The sequence below is a fragment of the Acanthopagrus latus genome, chromosome 18 (genome assembly GCF_904848185.1).
Source record: "Acanthopagrus latus isolate v.2019 chromosome 18, fAcaLat1.1, whole genome shotgun sequence".
Classification (NCBI taxonomy): Eukaryota; Metazoa; Chordata; class Actinopteri; order Spariformes; family Sparidae; genus Acanthopagrus; species Acanthopagrus latus.
Window position 1 is genome coordinate 21,506,201 of NC_051056.1, and position 17,529 is coordinate 21,523,729.

The 17,529-nt window shown below is 42.8% G+C and overlaps 2 protein-coding genes across 6 annotated transcripts; both read left to right on the plus strand.

The window, feature by feature from the left end:
- Positions 1 to 174: 174 nt before the first annotated feature.
- On the plus strand, positions 175 to 3,561 carry clp1 (cleavage factor polyribonucleotide kinase subunit 1). Of its 2 annotated transcripts, XM_037077332.1 has the most exons (6): positions 175 to 330; positions 1,253 to 1,557; positions 1,725 to 1,832; positions 1,921 to 2,040; positions 2,340 to 2,477; positions 2,571 to 3,561. In XM_037077332.1, the coding sequence occupies exons 2-6, from the start codon at positions 1,276 to 1,278 to the stop codon at positions 3,255 to 3,257; spliced, it is 1,335 nt and encodes a 444-aa protein (XP_036933227.1). In that variant the 5' UTR covers positions 175 to 330; positions 1,253 to 1,275; the 3' UTR covers positions 3,258 to 3,561. The 2 variants fall into 2 exon arrangements, with proteins under 2 accessions (XP_036933227.1, XP_036933226.1); XM_037077331.1 differs by lacking the exon at positions 175 to 330 and having other exon boundaries at positions 1,237 to 1,557.
- Positions 3,562 to 4,617: 1,056 nt separating this feature from the next.
- Positions 4,618 to 17,525, plus strand: zdhhc5b (zinc finger DHHC-type palmitoyltransferase 5b). Of its 4 annotated transcripts, none has more exons than XM_037077323.1 (12): positions 4,618 to 4,753; positions 6,973 to 8,417; positions 8,938 to 9,059; positions 9,258 to 9,415; positions 10,651 to 10,823; positions 10,947 to 11,049; positions 11,166 to 11,257; positions 11,544 to 11,676; positions 12,837 to 12,945; positions 13,054 to 13,160; positions 13,930 to 14,861; positions 15,358 to 17,525. In XM_037077323.1, exons 2-12 carry the CDS (start codon positions 8,269 to 8,271, stop codon positions 15,461 to 15,463), a joined length of 2,184 nt encoding a protein of 727 aa, XP_036933218.1. In that variant the 5' UTR covers positions 4,618 to 4,753; positions 6,973 to 8,268; the 3' UTR covers positions 15,464 to 17,525. The 4 variants fall into 4 exon arrangements, with proteins under 4 accessions (XP_036933218.1, XP_036933221.1, XP_036933220.1 ...); XM_037077326.1 differs by having other exon boundaries at positions 4,714 to 4,822; XM_037077325.1 differs by lacking the exon at positions 4,618 to 4,753 and adding an exon at positions 4,820 to 4,915.
- Positions 17,526 to 17,529: the final 4 nt, after the last annotated feature.

A 17,529-nucleotide genomic window follows, 5' to 3' on the forward strand; every position in this document is an offset into this window, starting at 1 on the left:
TCTACACATAGGGATGATGAAAAAGCATTTTATTCAGTAGATTAATTTAAAAAAAAAAAAAAACAGTCCATCCACTTTCGATTAGCTTTATGACATTAAGCCTCAAAATAACATTTGTGATAATTGGTAATTGAGTTACTGCTAGCTTTAAGCAATAAAAGATCCCAAAATGTCTTTGACGGCCCAACTTGTTTCACTGACGAGCCTCAACAAAGCTTGAACCAGATTTGTTGCTGAGGATGTGACATCATTATCACGCGACTAGCGACCGCAGCGGTTTACTCGACAGTTGGGAACATTTCACCCAACAATAAGGCTCGAAACTTACCCGTAAGTGTTTTACATTGAAAATAATCATCTTTTTGACATTCATCTTACAATACTGGAGTAGTTTACAGACATTTGGAGCGTCTGAGGGCTTTCATTCCGCATTTATTGAAATAACCGTGTCTTCGTTAGCTCCGGCCTGCTAGCTTCTAATAACCAATGAGCTGAGTTGTCCTCACAGTGTGCTCATGTGTAGGTAAACATGCTGTAACATCTTTCAAATAAACTCGTAGCTACTTTAACCAAAGTGTTCTCCCAATACTGTAATGTCTCACATGCGAAGGAGCAGATATTTCTGTTAAATGTGAAGCCTCTGTAAGGTTGAGCGGTAACTAGTTGAACACTATGATTACTATGATTGGACAGCATGATGTAAAAATTAAATGCTTTTGGTTGAGTGGATATCATTTAACATTGTAAGTGTTTCCTTTTTTGGTACAATTATGTGCCAATAATGCAACATGTTTAACGAATTGCACCACCTGGCACAGCTCTCGTTAATACAGTATACACCTGACTGCAAAAGTAAATAACTTTTATATTTATGTGGTATGTGCTGCCCTTTTTGCCCAGTTTCTTTAGTAAGAGAGATGTTGATGTTGATGGATGAGTCAGTATCCACTTTTAGAGTAATTGTGTTAATGCACATACTTTCTGGAGGAGGACGAGGACAAGGCCTCTTAGCAAAAAGTGAAGGTTCTGTAAATATATTTTGTCTGCAGGTGTTTCTGTGTTGATATTTTAAATGATAATCTTGACTCCAAAATGGTGTCATTTAGGTTTCATTACCGAAATGAGTGAAATGCTGAGATTTAGGCCACTGTAAGTGTGGCAGTGTTAAGAAACATTATGGTAATATGTTTTGTGTTTTTATAGTACCCTGCGTATATGTAACTTTTTCTTTTTAACATGCCATTATTGCCAGGTATAGACTTTCTCTTGTCAGTCATGGCAGCAGAGGGGGAAGTGAAGACGACTGAAGATGCCCCAGCATCCGGGAAGGTCTGCACCAGGTTTGACCTGGAGAAAGAGACTGAACTTCGGTTTGAGGTGGAGGCAGGGGAGACGGCGGAGGCAGCAGAGCAAGTTGAGCTTGAGCTCCTCACAGGAATGGCTGAGGTGTTTGGTTCTGAGCTGAATCGCAACAAGAAGTACGTATTTGGACCAGGCTCCAAGATCGCAGTGTTCACCTGGCAAGGCTGCAGTGTGAATCTTTTTGGGAAACCAGAGGTGAGCACCTGATCAAGGGTCTATTTGACAGTTTTTCTATTTTTGCTTACGTGGTTGTTAAACTTGCTATGGAACATGGTATCACTTTTAACCATGTGTGGCTTTATGAGTTTGACATTTGATGAATGTGAGGCTCAAATAATTGGTGTCTCTCCTCGTTGTCACAGGTGGCTTATGTGTCCAAGGACACTCCCATGTTGCTCTACCTGAACACACACGCTGCCCTGGAACAGATGAGAAAACAAGCAGAGCGAGACAATGAGAGGGGGCCGAGGGTAGGTTGTAATCAGGAACTATACGCCAGCTTGTCAGACTCATGTCAATTCATTTTCCACTGACATTGAAAAACTAACCATTCCTCAGGTGATGGTGGTGGGACCTACAGATGTTGGGAAGTCAACAGTGTGCCGGCTGCTATTGAGCTACGCTGTGAGGGTGGGCCGCCGGCCAACACTGGTCGAACTGGATGTCGGACAGAGTGGGGTAAGGATTAGTTGGAGAATATCGGCCCCAGTCTATGGTTATTAGAGGAACATCAATGGGTGATCTTTTGTTATAGTCATGTGTACAATAAGTTCTGAAAAACAATATTTTGAGTTTTTTAGGCTAATCTGGTGTAAAACATAGAGAAATGTAACATTATAGCACACGATTTCTGCACAAAATTGACGGCAGTGTCCAGCTGCGTGTGTTTCACGCAGTCTATTACAAAATCTGTGATATAGAATGCAAGTGTTGGAAAAACACGACTTCAAGTATTTAAAGTACCTTCTGCTCCTCAGGTGTCTGTACCTGGGACAGTGTCAGCTCTGTGCATTGAGCGTCCAGCAGATGTGGAGGAGGGTTTCTCAGTCCAGGCTCCTTTGGTTTACCACTTTGGGTCTACTACCCCAGGCACCAACATCAAACTTTACAACAAGGTGAGGAGAGAAAGAGTTTTTTACTGTGTGTGTTCAACAGTTATTTTGTTTGTCTCAGCCCAATTTAATCTGTCATTTACTCTTAATGTGCAGCTGACGTCACGCCTGGCTGAGGTGTTTTCCCAGCGCTGTGAGGTGAACAGGAAGGCCAGTGTGGGAGGTTGCATCATCAACACCTGCGGCTGGGTGAAAGGCTCTGGATACCAGGCTCTGGTCCACTGTGCCTCAGCCTTTGAGGTTGATGTGGTGCTGGTGCTGGACCATGAGAGGCTCTACAATGAACTCAAACGAGACCTCCCTCACTTTGTCCGGGTGGTGCTCCTACCCAAGTCAGGAGGAGTGGTGGAGCGCTCCAAGGATTGCCGTCGGGATGCTCGGGATGAGAAGATCCGTGAATACTTCTACGGCTTCCGTGGAGTGTCCTTCTACCCGTTTTCCTTTGAAGTACGTTTCTCGGACGTCCGCATCTACAAGATCGGGGCGCCATCCATTCCGGACTCGTGTTTGCCACTGGGAATGTCTCAGGATGACACACAGCTAAAGCTGGTACCTGTTACACCAGGAAGAGACCTTACGTACCATGTGCTGAGCGTGAGCAGTGCAGAGGATGGAGAGGACGGTTCTCGAAAGAGTCTTGTGGAGAGCCCTGTCTGTGGCTTCATTGTGGTGACTAATGTGGACACACAGACACAGGTGATGAAAGTGTTGTCCCCGGCGCCCAGACCACTGCCCAGACACACACTGCTTATCATGGACATCCGCTTTATGGACATGAAATGATAAGGCTCAGTTGCAAAAAAAGTGGGGATCATGTTAGGGAGGAGTTCTATTGGGAAGAATTTGTGCCAAAGGAGCGGGATTTTGTTTCAAAGTCATCTAATTTGTTCTTTGTAAGGACTAAAGAGGGCAGAAAAGAAAAAGAGTAGTACAGAAATTGGTTGCTGCTGTAAATTATACCCCATTTTATAGACCACACTGTACAGATGTTTGGGTAATTTGTTTTATCTGTGTAGGAATTATTTTTGTGATAATCTGTTTTATAAACACTTTTTTCTCTTTGAGTAATAAAGTTTTAAAGGTAAATGCTGTGTGTTCTGCTAATTACACTAAGTTCTGTTGTTAGCACTTCATGTCATTTCACTTTAATTTGCATGTCTTGTAGATTATGGACTAATAATGAAAACATTTGTGTGTCTATGCTTGATTACATTTAATCAAGCCTATGAAAGCTTCAACTTCAAAGATATTTGATGGACTTTTAGAACTAAAACAGTGTTTCCTCAAACCCCCATTCAACATTGCAATCTTACCATGAATGTATCTGAGGTGGGAGACATACCAGACCAGCCCTGTTGTAGACATGCTGTAGTGGTCATCATGTCTGTTTGGACATGTGTGAGGCAAAGGACACTAAAGTGTAGGCTACATCCTGACTGACAACACAGTACCAGTATGTGAGTAACTGTTTAGGGGCGCTACAATATGAGCTCCCTTGTTGTTTACTCTGTAAACACCTGACAGCTCATACCAGAGCTAATAAAATATTCAGTAGGAGTTTCTGAAGTAGAGAGAGATCTCTTCAGAAGTTGGGCTCAGTGGGGATATTTATGAAATTAATGGACATGCCTGTTCCTCATTTTTGTGGTTGCAAAATTTGCAGTATGAGGAAATGTTCCCTTTAAATGCGTTGCAAGGAATGTAATTCGTTTAGTGTTTTGGAAGGGATTGTTTTATTTGTATTTGGTAAAAAAAAAATATATATATATATATATATATATATATATATATATATATATATATATGTATATATATATATATATATATATATATATATATATATATATATATATATATGTATATATATATATATATATATATATATATATATATATATATGTATAAAAGGCTCACAACATAAAAACAAACTTTTTACAAAAAACTCACTTTTTACATCAGGGCGTTTGAGACGTGTCTTCAGGCCACTCCCCCTCGGCATCTGATTGGCTGTTCGTCCCACCTGAGGGACGACGGACTAGTTCCGGGTTTCCGAAAGTCGGCCTAGCAAGCGAGCTAACTAGTTTGCTAGCGGCTAACTGAAGGAGGACCGTAACGACCCACACCCTACAAGGCAAGACAGCTCGCATGTTCGGTTTTTGCTATACCCTGCTTGTTTTTTCTGCTCTTCGTGGTGACTGTTTAGCCGGACGTGGCAACATTTATCCTGCCAGCCGTTTATGAAAGCCACTCCGCGAGTGTAAAGCTTCCATGCTAGTCAGGTAACGTTAGCTAACTCTTTTAGCTGTGGTAAAGGACTGAGCAGTGTCGCAAAAAACTTTCGAGGCTCGGTAAGAGCTAGCTGGTTACTAAGTGTGTGTCCCGTCTAAACGTCTTAATTATTACATCGAACTAAAACATCGCAGTGTCTGTTACTTAGTTAAGTAAGTAAAGACTTTCTAGATTTGGTCCATTCGGTGTGAGCAGATTGAAGTAGTTGTCCTGACTGATTCGTAGCACTGCCCTGGCCTGTTGTTTAACGCTTGGTCGAATTCAAGGTATGATTCGTGGATGAAGTGATTGTCAGTGAAATGATGAACGATTTAATTAAGACACAAGTCGGCAACTGTCTGTGTGTCACTATCGCTTGGAAAATTGATTAAATGAGCTCTACGGGCCACTTATCGGTGTAGTTAGCTGGCGAACTGCAGATTGTTGCGGTGACATGATAGAAGAGGCTCGACACGGAGATTTTGGGATTAACATCCATTATAGTCTGGTGAGGGGGGGGGGATTTGTTGTGGGGCAGATGAGATGATTAACAACGGGCACTGATACCCCGCCTTGGCCGCAGCTCTGTGTTTGTTAGCTGTGATGATTGTTGAGGAGAGGGGTGTGTCCAAACTATCAGATTACAGTTACTCCGGATTCGTTTTCACCGTGTTCACACTGCACGGACTCGTTTTTCATCTGGAGATGAGGGATATTTATCTACTGAGTGTGTGTGTGTCAAAGGCGTCCACCCCCGTCACAGATCGTTGTCTCTTCCGTATTTTGAATATCCAGCCAGTGGGAGGTGTATCACTTGAGCACCTGAGGGCATGGAGGTGACAGCTGCCTGTTCAACAACAGCAGGGTGCTAAACAACTTTGTGTATGAGTAACGGTGAGAAATGAGTGTGCACACGGTGTAAGGCAAGCTTTCAAGGACAGTAAGAAATTGGTTAGTCAGCCTGATTGTTGTGTAATCAGGGTGAAACCGCTTGTTTTTCTCAGATAAGTCTGCCCTGTAACCTAACAAGGAAATGCACTTCTGACAGTGAGGCTCAGACCTAATGAAACCCTTTCAAACATTGTATTATTGTAGGTACTTCTGTTCACCACTATGTTAGTGATTTAATCAACCAAGTTTTTTCTTGATTGATCATTTTGAGTGGGAATCACAAAGTACCTTTCGATACTATCTCAATAAGCCACTGGTCCCCAGACTTTTTCCTTAGTTATTGTTATTATTATTATTCTTGTCATTAGTAGTAGTGTTGTCTCTAATTAACACAGATCTGAAACTTCAGTGTGACCTCTTACTCAGAAAACTCAATAAGAAACCAGTCTTTTTAAAGTGGAAGGATTTATAGTTCCATGTGCATCTTCCCTCAGTTTTTAGCAAATTTGTCTTTCCGCACAAAATTGCAAATTCTCGGCAGCAAACAAAAAGCAGAACATTTTCTTTACAAGAAATTCACTTTATCATTGCACTGTTGAAGCTGAGGGCAAGATATAACTTGTCATATTTTCTTGGCAGTGTTTTGATAGTTGTCCTGTGAGCGCTGTCACAAACCTGTCCATTCTGTGCTAGTAGTGCAGAACCACGCCTCGATCATTTAGCCTTGCAGCGCCCCTCCTGCTATAACCCCAGGCACCCCACTTTTGGATCACGAGGATAATGATACCGCAAAGACATTCATCTTGATGTATCACGGGTGTGATATGATAGGAATAGGAATTATATCACTATGCACTGCATTTGGAAACAACAGTATAGAAAAAAGTACCTATAGTCTTGTGGTGTGTTCCCTTTTCAAGACGCAGTGTAATATTGGGCAGGATTTAGAGCACGTTTGACAAACATGTTGATGTCGGGCACCGGTGTTTCAGTGGCATGTTGTGCGAGCAATTAATACAATATTTTCCTGTAGGGATATTTTGAATGCAGTGTCAATTGAAATGCCCATCGCAGTATCCTGAAGCCCACATTTTCAAATTGTTTTTATTGTTAACATCACAAAGGTCAACGATACATGGCACATCTTTACAACTGAGAAGTTCGACCTCAGGAATAATCAGCATCATTGCTTGAAAAATGTACAGATTCTCTGAAACGGCTGGCTATAAATCTAATTGACTACTTCGTCCAGCTGTCATTATTTGTAACATGTTTTTTTGTTTAAAGGTTTTGCTCACTGAGTGTAATATTTGATTTTTTAAAATATTTTTTGTTACAGGGGCATGCAGCAGTTTACCCACAGAGGCAGTGGGTGAAAGAAGACAGGGTTACAGAAAGAAAAAAGGACTAAAATGCGTCAGACTGCTGCACATGACTTTATTTAAGAGATGCAATATGGGAAAGGAGGTCTGTTTGCAGAGAAATTGGAGGTGGGAGAGGCCTCTACACCCGGACCCGGCCAAGTGCGGTGGCACCTCTGTGAAATACGCAGGACTTCTTTTTGGGATGAGTTGATTTTGTCCCCCTATCGACACAAAGACTGAAGGCAGGGGTCTCAAGAGATCCAGGGGACTCTGCTTGGCTATTTGAGCTATTTTAGTTGTAAATTTAAGGCTAGACATCATTTTAAAAACTTTTTTTTTAAGCAGGTTTTTAAAAAGAAAATAAAACAGCTGGACTTTTGTTTTGATGTCAAGCAGCTTCCTGCAACTGGTTTAAAAGTGAATCTGTTTATTTAGTTGTTTTCTCCTGCTGACTTAGTTTGAAACGCTGGAACTGTCCCTCCTGCCGCTATCCTCAGTTTCTTTTACCCACCCAGTGCCTAAATAAGCCCTCTCGGGACAATCACAGAAGTCATCAGCAGCTGCTGCGCTCAATCCTTCTGCCTGTTCTCCTCTATGTGCTTCTGCTCGCGACCTCCACTACCACTACCTCTATAATTTTCTGTCTTCTTTTTATATTCATTTTCTCTGAGAGACACAGTCAAAACTCAAGCACAGTGACGAGCATTTATGTAAACTGAGTTTTTGGGAGTGGAGGGAACCTGGGATTGCTCGCTCAAATTTTAGTTATATGTGCGCGTGTCTGCTCTTTTGCATACGTGCACAGCTGTTTTAAGGTTCCACTGGTGCCAGGGAGCAGCTTAAGCTTAGATTTATTTATTTTCCTTGCACCAAATACAGTTACTTTAAAGCCATACAAAAATATTTATGAATAATATACACATATTTTTGTATCACATTGCTCCTGTATAGCTTTGCTTTTCTACGCCTCTATTAAGAATATGCACACAAATTGAATATTCACGACAAGCTGTATATTGCTGAATAGGAAAAAACAAATCTGTTTTTGAGTGATTGTTTGTTAGTGTCAGAACACAGAGAATCCCTCATGTTTCCATTCAGTTGCTGCTTTGCATAGGTGTTGCTTTCCTTTTCCAGTCTGTAGTCATGGCTCCTCCTCCCAAACAAACACCATATTCGCCATTTTGACCTGTAAAGCAGCCTTTACAGTCGGTAGACAGTAGATATCTCTCTCTCTCTCTCTGTCTTCCACCCCTCGCTCTCTGTCTCTGATGCCGGGTTTCAGTAGTGGGGGGGTTGGGGGAGGAGTAGGTGGTCCAGCTTCTGCTCCTCCCCGCCCGTTTCGACCCAGCCGATATGTCCCGGTGTCTGCAGCCACCACCTTCCTCGTCGGGTCCACCACCCTCTTCTTCTGCTTCACGTGAGTATGATCTTGTCAGTCTCCCTCACATGTGTAAACACACAAGCACACAATGCGACCGTATACAAAGTGCTGACATATATTTACACAGACACAGTTGCGTCACTGCGTAACAATTAATGATTGTACATATTTGTTTTTGCTAACAGCATGTGTTAATACCCCCGTGTTTTTTGTTTTATCTGAAGACATCCTGCTGTTCTTTTATTTGTTTAACCTTTATTTATTTATGTTCGCTGAGCAAACCATGACAATGACAGGCTTTTATTTGTGGCCACTGAACAGCTTCACTGGAGCGGTTTGTCGGTAAACTGCCTTGCACAAAGGCTTATCAACAGCCCTCGATTGAGTGTTACTTGCTCTGTGTCTTACCACTTAAGCCAGGGATTCCAGCCAGCTTGTGTAATATCTACTTTTGTTTCTATTGAAATAGACCAAGAAAAGACTTTGACAGGCTAGTAGTTATGGAAATCATATATCAAACTCTAATTTTGCTTCCGTCTTATTTCGTACCGTCCAGGTGCCCGTGGTTGTCAGAGTATATTTCTTCTGTCATTCCCATCTACATTGCCGTGATCTTCCTCTTCACCCTCGCCAACTTCTGCATGGCCACTTTCATGGACCCTGGAGTCTTCCCTAGAGGTAAACACAAGTCTTTTCCTTCCAGAATTAATTATCACATACAAATGATGCATATTCAGTGCTTCTCAGTGTGTGGCATAATGACCACGATCGAATAGAAATTGACTGAATCATTTAGTGAACACAATGCAGAGGAGACCATGTTGTCAGGTGTTAAGATGATGGTGCAGCCTCAGTGTGCGTTTCTGGTGTCTTTAGCGGAGGAGGATGAGGATAAAGAGGACGATTTCCGGGCTCCGCTCTATAAGACGGTGGAGATCAAAGGCATCCAGGTGCGCATGAAGTGGTGTTCGACCTGCCGCTTCTACCGCCCGCCACGCTGCTCTCACTGCTCAGTGTGCGACAACTGTGTCGAGGTACAGACACACACACACACACACACACACACACACACAAACACTATATCGCTGTATTGTGATTCCAAATGAGAAATTAATTAATTTCACAGTTTATATGATGGTGGAACAGGGTGACAATGAGTGATTATCTAGGCTCATTTCCTCACTATATGTTGTTATTACTATTCATATATTTGTGTCTAATTGACAGGAGGTTAGCAGAAGTGTGACAACACATTCATGGCTCTGTAATTATTAAAATATATATTAGATAATGAATGTATAGAAGTCTGAACAGCAAGAATTCTCGAAAGGAGTGAAAGGCGTGTATGAATCGACTGCACTGAATGATCCTCGATGCATCACAATAGATTGCTTCCTTAATTTTCTGTTCATCAGTTAATGCATACAGTGAGTTAAGACTGAACTCCTTTTTATATTTAGGATGTCCTGTCAGAGACCTAGCCACAACTGTCTACAAGATAACAAAGCTCTATCTTTTTTCTTTTTTCAGTATCTGTGTGACCCATTTCGCTACATAAACATTACAGAACAATAACACATCTGTATTATATTACACATGTGCATCAACAAAAATATTGTTTTGACATCACTACTGATTAGCTGGGTTCTCTATTAATCCGAAATGTGCCCAGATGTCCACTCCTAAATTACTGGGTGTGTGTGTGTTTTATTTTTTTTAATCACTTGCTGCTGCTCTCTGCCTCCCACCACCACCACCATATCTCCCTACATATAAATCTAGTATTGTACGCCCACAATTTATTGCATAATAGCAATGTTGCAGCATAACTTTAAATGTATTGTTCAGCTGATGCCGGACAACCAACAATCAACATGAGAAGGTTATAATGTTGCGTAGGCGGCAAACACCCAGTAGATAGATAGATATACTTTATTAATACCAAGCTGGGAAATTTTGGAAAGTAATGCTCTGTCACTACATCAATGCAGAATCTTCCGTGTCAGCATCACGGTGCATCTTAGAATCGAGAAATTTCCACACCTCAATACGTCTGTGTTCAGTTTGTCTTCGAGCAAGTCCTAATTTCACAGTGAGCTCTCATAAACTCCTGTGTGACTTAACAGCTCAACCCAGATCTGTCCTATTCTTAGTTTAGCATGTGTGAGTGTGGGAGGCAGAAATGGTCTCTTCGTCTGATCTTGATGTTTTGCAGTGTTTGCTTTTCATCGTTATCTTCTTGTCTTCTTTTGATCCTATTCTCTCTCAGGATTTCGACCATCACTGTCCATGGGTGAACAACTGCATTGGTCGGAGGAATTATCGCCATTTCTTCCTCTTCCTGCTGTCGCTTACCACCCATATCATGAACGTGTTTGGCTTCGGCCTGGTTTATGTCCTGCACCACCGCCAGCAGCTGAACACACCCCACGCTGCTGTCACGTATCCTTCACTTGGCTCACTGCAGGACAAATTATGAGACTTCCTTTCCCTTTTTATTTCTGTTGTGATTTTTTCTTACTTTGTGCTGCATTTGTTGTAATCTCCTTGACCATCTCCTCTCAGTATGGCTGTAATGTGTGTGGCTGGTCTGTTTTTTGTCCCAGTCGCTGGTCTGACTGGGTTCCACATAGTGTTAGTGGCCCGCGGTAGGACCACAAATGAACAGGTACAGACGGGAGCTGGTTGTGTGTGTCACATTCGGAATCATTGAATTCAGTCAGACAGATTTTAATGTAGAAGGCTGAATGTTTTTTTTTTCTCTTCTCCACCCTCTCGCTGTAGGTGACGGGGAAGTTTCGAGGAGGCGTTAACCCCTTCACCAATGGCTGCTTGAGGAATATTTCACATGTGCTCTGCAGCTCCCAGGCTCCGAGGTCAGCCTTCCTCTCTCCTCTGCACTCATCTGTTTACTCCTTAAACACTCCACAATTATTCTTTTTCCACTGCCTCCTTCTTTCCATTGCCCTCTCTCCCCTTCCTCTTCTCCACCCTCTTCTTTTATTGTTCTCACTTGTCTGTTTAGTTAATGGAATGTAAGAGTACAAGACCACAGTGCGAGTGGCTTTGGATTTTAAGAGAGCAAGGTTCTGGTGAGCCTGCTGTTAAACGCCTGCATCGATTCCATTAGGATTAAAAAAGAAGTGTATGTCCCTCTAACAGATACATGGGACGATGGCGGAGCCCTCAAGCAATGGAAGTACAGCCACCGTTTCTCAGACCGCCTCTTACCGAGGCCCAGCTAGAGGCCAAGGTCCTGGACAACGGCATCCAGAACGACCGACACAGCACCAGGGTGAGTGAGACTGAATCTGAGAAAATGCCCAAAACAAGTGGCCTACATGTAGAAGTTTGGATGTTGGAAGTCCAGAGATGTTTTTGGCATTTCAGTGTTATTTAGAAATTCTTGGTGTATATTGTCTTTACCTATTGTGAGATGAAAATGTCCTTTTTAAGGAATACAGAAAATTGTATTGTGTCTTTTGAATCAGTTTAGAATAAGACTAATATGCGTAGTTTCTGAAATGGCTGTCCAAAGATGAAAATATAAAGTTTTTGGCTCAAAATTAATCAAATATTAGAGCTGACTGATATCGACTTGATGTATCAGACATTAATAACCGTGCACTGTACATAACGTGAACTCACTTTGTATAACACACGGTTTGGTCCTCAGACCTTCCTAAATAAAAAACAAAACAAAAAGTGAGCTATGCCACAAATGAGCACTTGAGCTGAACAGGCAGCTGATGTAGCCTGTAGTGGTGCTGCAGCTGCTGGCATAGATACTGGCACCAGTTGTAATTCTGCAAAGTATACAGCTAATATAGACATAACATATTCTGAAATCTGTGGTTCATCTCCTCTGGTCTATATTTAAGTAATTTATCCAATGGAAACTTTCTTAAACAATCCTTTTATGTTGAAATTCAGTTAACAGTTAAATTATTTTTAAATACTAAATGAATGTATCTCCACTTTGCCAGCTTTGTGTAGTGTTAGCACAGCACTATACCCCACTACTGTGAGACAGTAACTCACCCTCTGAATGTGACTATATAATAACATACCAGAAAGCTCTGCCGTGTGTGCTATCAGCAGTCTAAGTGGGCGTTCAGATTGAAAATAGTTTGAGTACATCAGTAAGTTTGAAAGTTTATCAGATGCCAAAACCTCGAGCAATGCTTTATGAAACAGAACTTTATACCACAAGAAGTTACTAAAGCAACAACCGTTCTGTCTTTGCAAGGCAAACAATCGAACTATACCAAGTGATCTATGGCCAATTTGCTTTGGAAAATAAAGTTACATTTTGTAACAGCAAACTTCCAACACTTTTGCCTGAAAATCCTTTTTGCTAAAGACCGTCATCATTTATTTAATAAGATGGAATTTAGATTCAGCTCTGCTGTCACACTGAACAAAACCTGTAATGTCTGTATGTGTTCTTTTCAGTCCAAGAGCAGTCTAGATCAGATGGAGAGCCAGTCAGCTGATGCAGAGCCTCCACCTCCTCCGAAGCCGGAGCTTCGTTACCCCGGTCTGCCCCGTGCTGACACGGAGGGTAAGACGCACACAAATACACACATACACTTGGGTAGCAAACAGCTGAATGTTTTCGAACCACAGATGCAACTCTTTCAAATGTCACTTTTGGTTTCTTGCCATTCAGAGAGCAGCTTGTTGACTGAAGCTCCTCCTACGCCATCAATGTATAAGTACCGACCAGCCTACAACAGCCCGGGAAGGAACCACACTGCCCTCACACACCCCAACAAGGTACGTTTGAACTTAGACTTGGACAGAGCTCAAGGTATTGAGGGTAAACAATTAACGTAACATTATGTAGACGCTGTATATTAACCATCTTAATGATCTATTAACACAGTAAGCTTGTTGTAGCAGTTTGTGTGTTTTTCCTTATTTCACTAAAAAGAAGTGAAGTGAACAGAACAATATCCCATGGATTACTGTAACAGATGGTCTGGTGGCTGACATGCCCGGCCCCTTCTAATTTACTTTGTGGTTAATACCATTCCCCTCTTTTTGTTTTTTACTTTAATTGATCATTCAGTGGCCATCGGTCGATCAGTAAGTCTCAGCTAGTGTCATCTGTGTGTGTGTGTATCCCTTTGGCTCTCTGTGTGTTTGAGTGGATCTATCCTCCCCCCCCGCCCCGAGACTGCATTGACTGGAATGTGTAGTTCATGTACTGGATGTATTTGTATTTCCATTTAAGTGTTGATACACACAGTCTTTGACATGCAGTGTCAGTGCTTGTTCAAGCCAGTCAATGTCTCCAGTCCAGTAGTGTGATGATGGAGTAGAGCACCGGTCAAGCATCTAATTTCTCCCCACACCTCTTTATTTTCTGTTACAATCTGTTGAAAATCTGTTGTTTTTGGTGCTGCTATCTATTCTTTGGGGAACATTGTGATTTTCATCTTTCTTTTCTCCTCTTCGCTCCTGCCCTCATCTTCATCACACTTTCCTCCTCTTCTCCTCTGCTCTACCTTTGGTCTGTTGCCTTCCCCTTTCCTCTCCTCAGGTGATCCGTGGGGAGAGTCTTGACTCTCCATCTCCCTCCATCCTCCAGTCCAGCCGTCAGCCTAGCTACCGCTCAGAGCCGAGCAGCCTGGATGGGGCCACAGTGGTAGGGGGAGGTGTAGGGGTGCGTAGAGGGGGAGGGGAGAGGGGTGAGGGCCCCGGAGGCCCTAGCGGGACTGCTGTGGGGTTGTCGGGGGGCATGTCGGGTTACTCCCTGACTGGGCGCTCCTACACCTCCTACCCATCCTCTCTGGTTTTGTCCACTGGCGGCTCACGCTCCTCCAGCCTGCGCTCAGCGCACACGGCACATAATCCGCTGGCCACGCTCCAATCGGAGGGCACCACAGACACCAGCTACAAAAGCCTGGCCAATCAGACGCCTCGGAATGGCAGCCTGTCCTATGACAGCCTGCTGACGCCATCCGAGAGCCCAGAGTTTGAGTCAGCCGCCCACGAGCTGTCGCCGCAGAAGCCTCATGCTCTGTCTCCCTCAGCGACTATAACAGGCCAGCCGGAGGTGATGTCACCCAGTACCCGGTTGCAGGGCTACACGTCGCCCTTCCTCTCAGCTCAGATTGCCCAGCAGAGGGAGGGGCAGCTGCTCCAGGGCTCTGCCACTTTCTCCTCCCCCCACAGGGCCTACCTGCGTGCTGTCAGTCCGCCCCCTCCCTCCTCTGGGCCTCCTGAGATCCAACACCTTCTACATCATAACCAGGACTCTTCTTCCCGAGCCACTCGTAACCCTTCCTCCTCATCCTCTTCCCCCGGGGTTCGCTCACTAGAGCCCCCTGTCTCCCCGCCACCTCGCGGCCTCTCCCTCGGCAAGTCCCAGTCTTATACTGGGGAGGTGGGGCCACAGCACAAACCTCGGCCCGCAGGAGGAAGCACTGTGCTGGGAGGGGGAGGAGCCGGAGGAGGGCAACAGGCTCCACAGTGAGTAGTGATCCATCTCCAGATCCAACAGCCTGCTACTCTTCCTCCTTGTTCTCCTTTTCCTCCTAAACCTCTTCTTCTTCCTCCCTGGTTTGTGTCAGCCCTCCTCTTCCTCCCTGATCTGTGTGAGTCTTCCTTTTCCTCCTTTCTGGATTACAGCCAGTCTTTGCTTGTTTAGTGATCAACAGTGTGAATGGAAGTTGTTGGTTCACCTGGTGGAATGTCTGCATTAGTGATAAGAGCATGCCAGTACATGTTTAGCTGTGACTGCATGTTTTAACCATGCTGCTATTTACTTCTGTCCTGTAGCCTCGTCTTTTTTTGTACTCACGAAGTTTAGTTACCGAATGCCTTACAATATCAATGGTAGAGAAACATTTTTATGTTTGTGCTTGTTTGTTGTTATTTTTTTAAGTAGAACCACTCACCTCCACATCCATTTATCCTCTGTCCTCATCCCTCACTCCCCTCCCCTCCCTGATGAATGTCCAATCAGATCCACCTCTCGCCCAGTCTTGGCCAATCACACCACATCCAAACCAGGGGGCGGGGTGAAGAAGGTGACAGGCGTTGGAGGGACCACTTACGAGATATCGGTTTGAGTGACAGACATCCTTCAGGGTCTATCACAAGGAGCTGGAGTGAGGAAAGTCACTGGACTACTTCGACCTAAGCTGGATATTATTCATGACTGCAGGCCCCTGAAAAACAGACGGTTCTCCGCTGCAGCAGACTAAAGGAGCAGGCTGTACTTTCTTTGTTATCTTTGTAACGCCACTGGCCACTCTTCTCTGTAAGCCTTTCAGATATGAACAAAGAGTTAAATGGGACACTGGTTTATTTTTCACAGGATCAATTCGTCTCCGTTTAGCCACTCTGTGAGCCATAGGCTGATGTGACTGTATCATCACGGCTGGGTACAGATATGTCTAAAGAACACGCATAGCTATTCAGTGATTTGCCGTTTTACTTTGGTACATTAGCACACAGAGTATTGACCACCGTGTCCAACACTTGAGGAAAGGATGGCCTTTATAGGGAGGATTCAGGACCGTTGACCAATCGAAACGTCATCTTCTCCTCTGTCTGATCGGACCATACAACCTGTTTATCGATAAAGAGTCATGGAGAGAAGAGTCCTACCTATAAACACAGTATCATTTTAGTTTTATAAATCTTTTTTTTTTTTTTTTTTTAAATATTGTTTTATATAAATGTGTAAAATCTTGCTGATTATTATTGGGTCAGATTGTCAGGTATTTGCAGGTATTTGACTATTGATGAGGGTGGCAGATGTACTGTGTGTAATTATTCATGAAAGCGATTTCTAATCAGTTGCCTGTTTATATTTAATGGCTGCATCAGCCACTCATGAGCTCTTGCTGGAATTGACATCGTCCAAAGAGAATGATGACCCTTTGGTGGACAGCTGAAGTGGCAAAATGATTGAGCTTATTTTTTTTTTTTTTGGAAAGCCACAAAGAAATTCTGAATCCCGATTGCAGCACAAGCATCTTTGTGGAATGTACGCTTCTAATGTTTATGCTAGAGACATTATGCAAAATCTGTTTGTAGCTTTAAGATCATTGTGTCTTTCATGGTGTTTTTTTTTTTTTAATTTCTTTTCTTCTTTTCTGTAATGTTTTGTCTTTGATTCAATCAAGATGCTAGCAGGACCTTATACCTTTAACCGATGGCCAGCCAAATAGGGGCAACGAGGGGAAGGGCTTATTTATTTCACCAGACAAGACAACCTTGTAGTTTTGGACACAATTTCAAACCAGTTTCTCTACCAGTATTTTTTTTTTCTTTTTATGAGAAAAGAAGTACGAATATTTTTTATGAAAAAAAAAAAGTTACAAATGAAATTGTGAATGCAAATATGCCACTGAATAGACTTTTAAGGAGGGACTGGTTTGCAATTTTTGCCTTGAACCCATTCACAGCGAAGCAAGCGCATTCTTTTTCTATTGGTTTTTACTTTTACACGTTTGAGAAAAAAAAATGTTAGGCAGATTAGATTTTATTTTGATTGAGTTTGAAAAAATTCTGTAAAGGTACAATTTTTTTTTTTTTATCACAGCCATGTTGAGAAAGGAAAAAACAGAGGAAGGGAAGTGTGTGTCTTTCAGGAACGGGCATTACAGTAAAGTTTTTATTTATTTTATTTTCTTCTATCAAGGCCCACAGTAGTATTTGCTGTAGAATGTCAAAGCTGGCTGAATGTAGCACGTCTTTGGGGGAAAGTACACGCTTGAAGCACACAAGTATCATCCCTCAACCCAAATGACTGTGTTACCAGTTTTCAACCCTCCCAGGCTATGTCTTCGGTGTGCATGTGTTTTTTTTTGTTTTGTTTTTTTTTTGTTTGTCGTGCTGAATGCTTCACTGGCGTGTATACTTGTGAGTTTACCAACCGGTTCATGTGTGGGTGGTGTCAAGAAAAGAATCACTAATGGCACAAGCAGCCGTCGTACAGAGATAAAGACAACCTGTGTATTACTTTTTTTCCTGCTCTGACCGAGGACGATGAACAATTTGAAACTATGTGGGTATAGTCGTATACTTCTGTGTGAGATAAAATATCGCTATTGTGGGCTGTGATGAATGGAACGAGTTTCACAAATATCTGTAACGAGTACATTAAAGACATTTCCAAAATGGCCTT

Bases quoted from the DNA above. Each gene is read 5' to 3' on its own strand.
- clp1 (XM_037077331.1), top strand. From the start codon at position 1,237: ATGCCATTATTGCCAGGTATAGACTTTCTCTTGTCAGTCATGGCAGCA. The intron at 1,558-1,724 runs GTGAGCACCTGA...TCGTTGTCACAG, and splicing joins ATCTTTTTGGGAAACCAGAG to GTGGCTTATGTGTCCAAGGA. The intron at 2,478-2,570 runs GTGAGGAGAGAA...CTTAATGTGCAG, and splicing joins ACATCAAACTTTACAACAAG to CTGACGTCACGCCTGGCTGA.
- zdhhc5b (XM_037077323.1), top strand. From the start codon at position 8,269: ATGCCGGGTTTCAGTAGTGGGGGGGTTGGGGGAGGAGTAGGTGGTCCA. The intron at 10,824-10,946 runs GTATCCTTCACT...ATCTCCTCTCAG, and splicing joins ACACCCCACGCTGCTGTCAC to TATGGCTGTAATGTGTGTGG. The intron at 11,050-11,165 runs GTACAGACGGGA...CTCTCGCTGTAG, and splicing joins GTAGGACCACAAATGAACAG to GTGACGGGGAAGTTTCGAGG.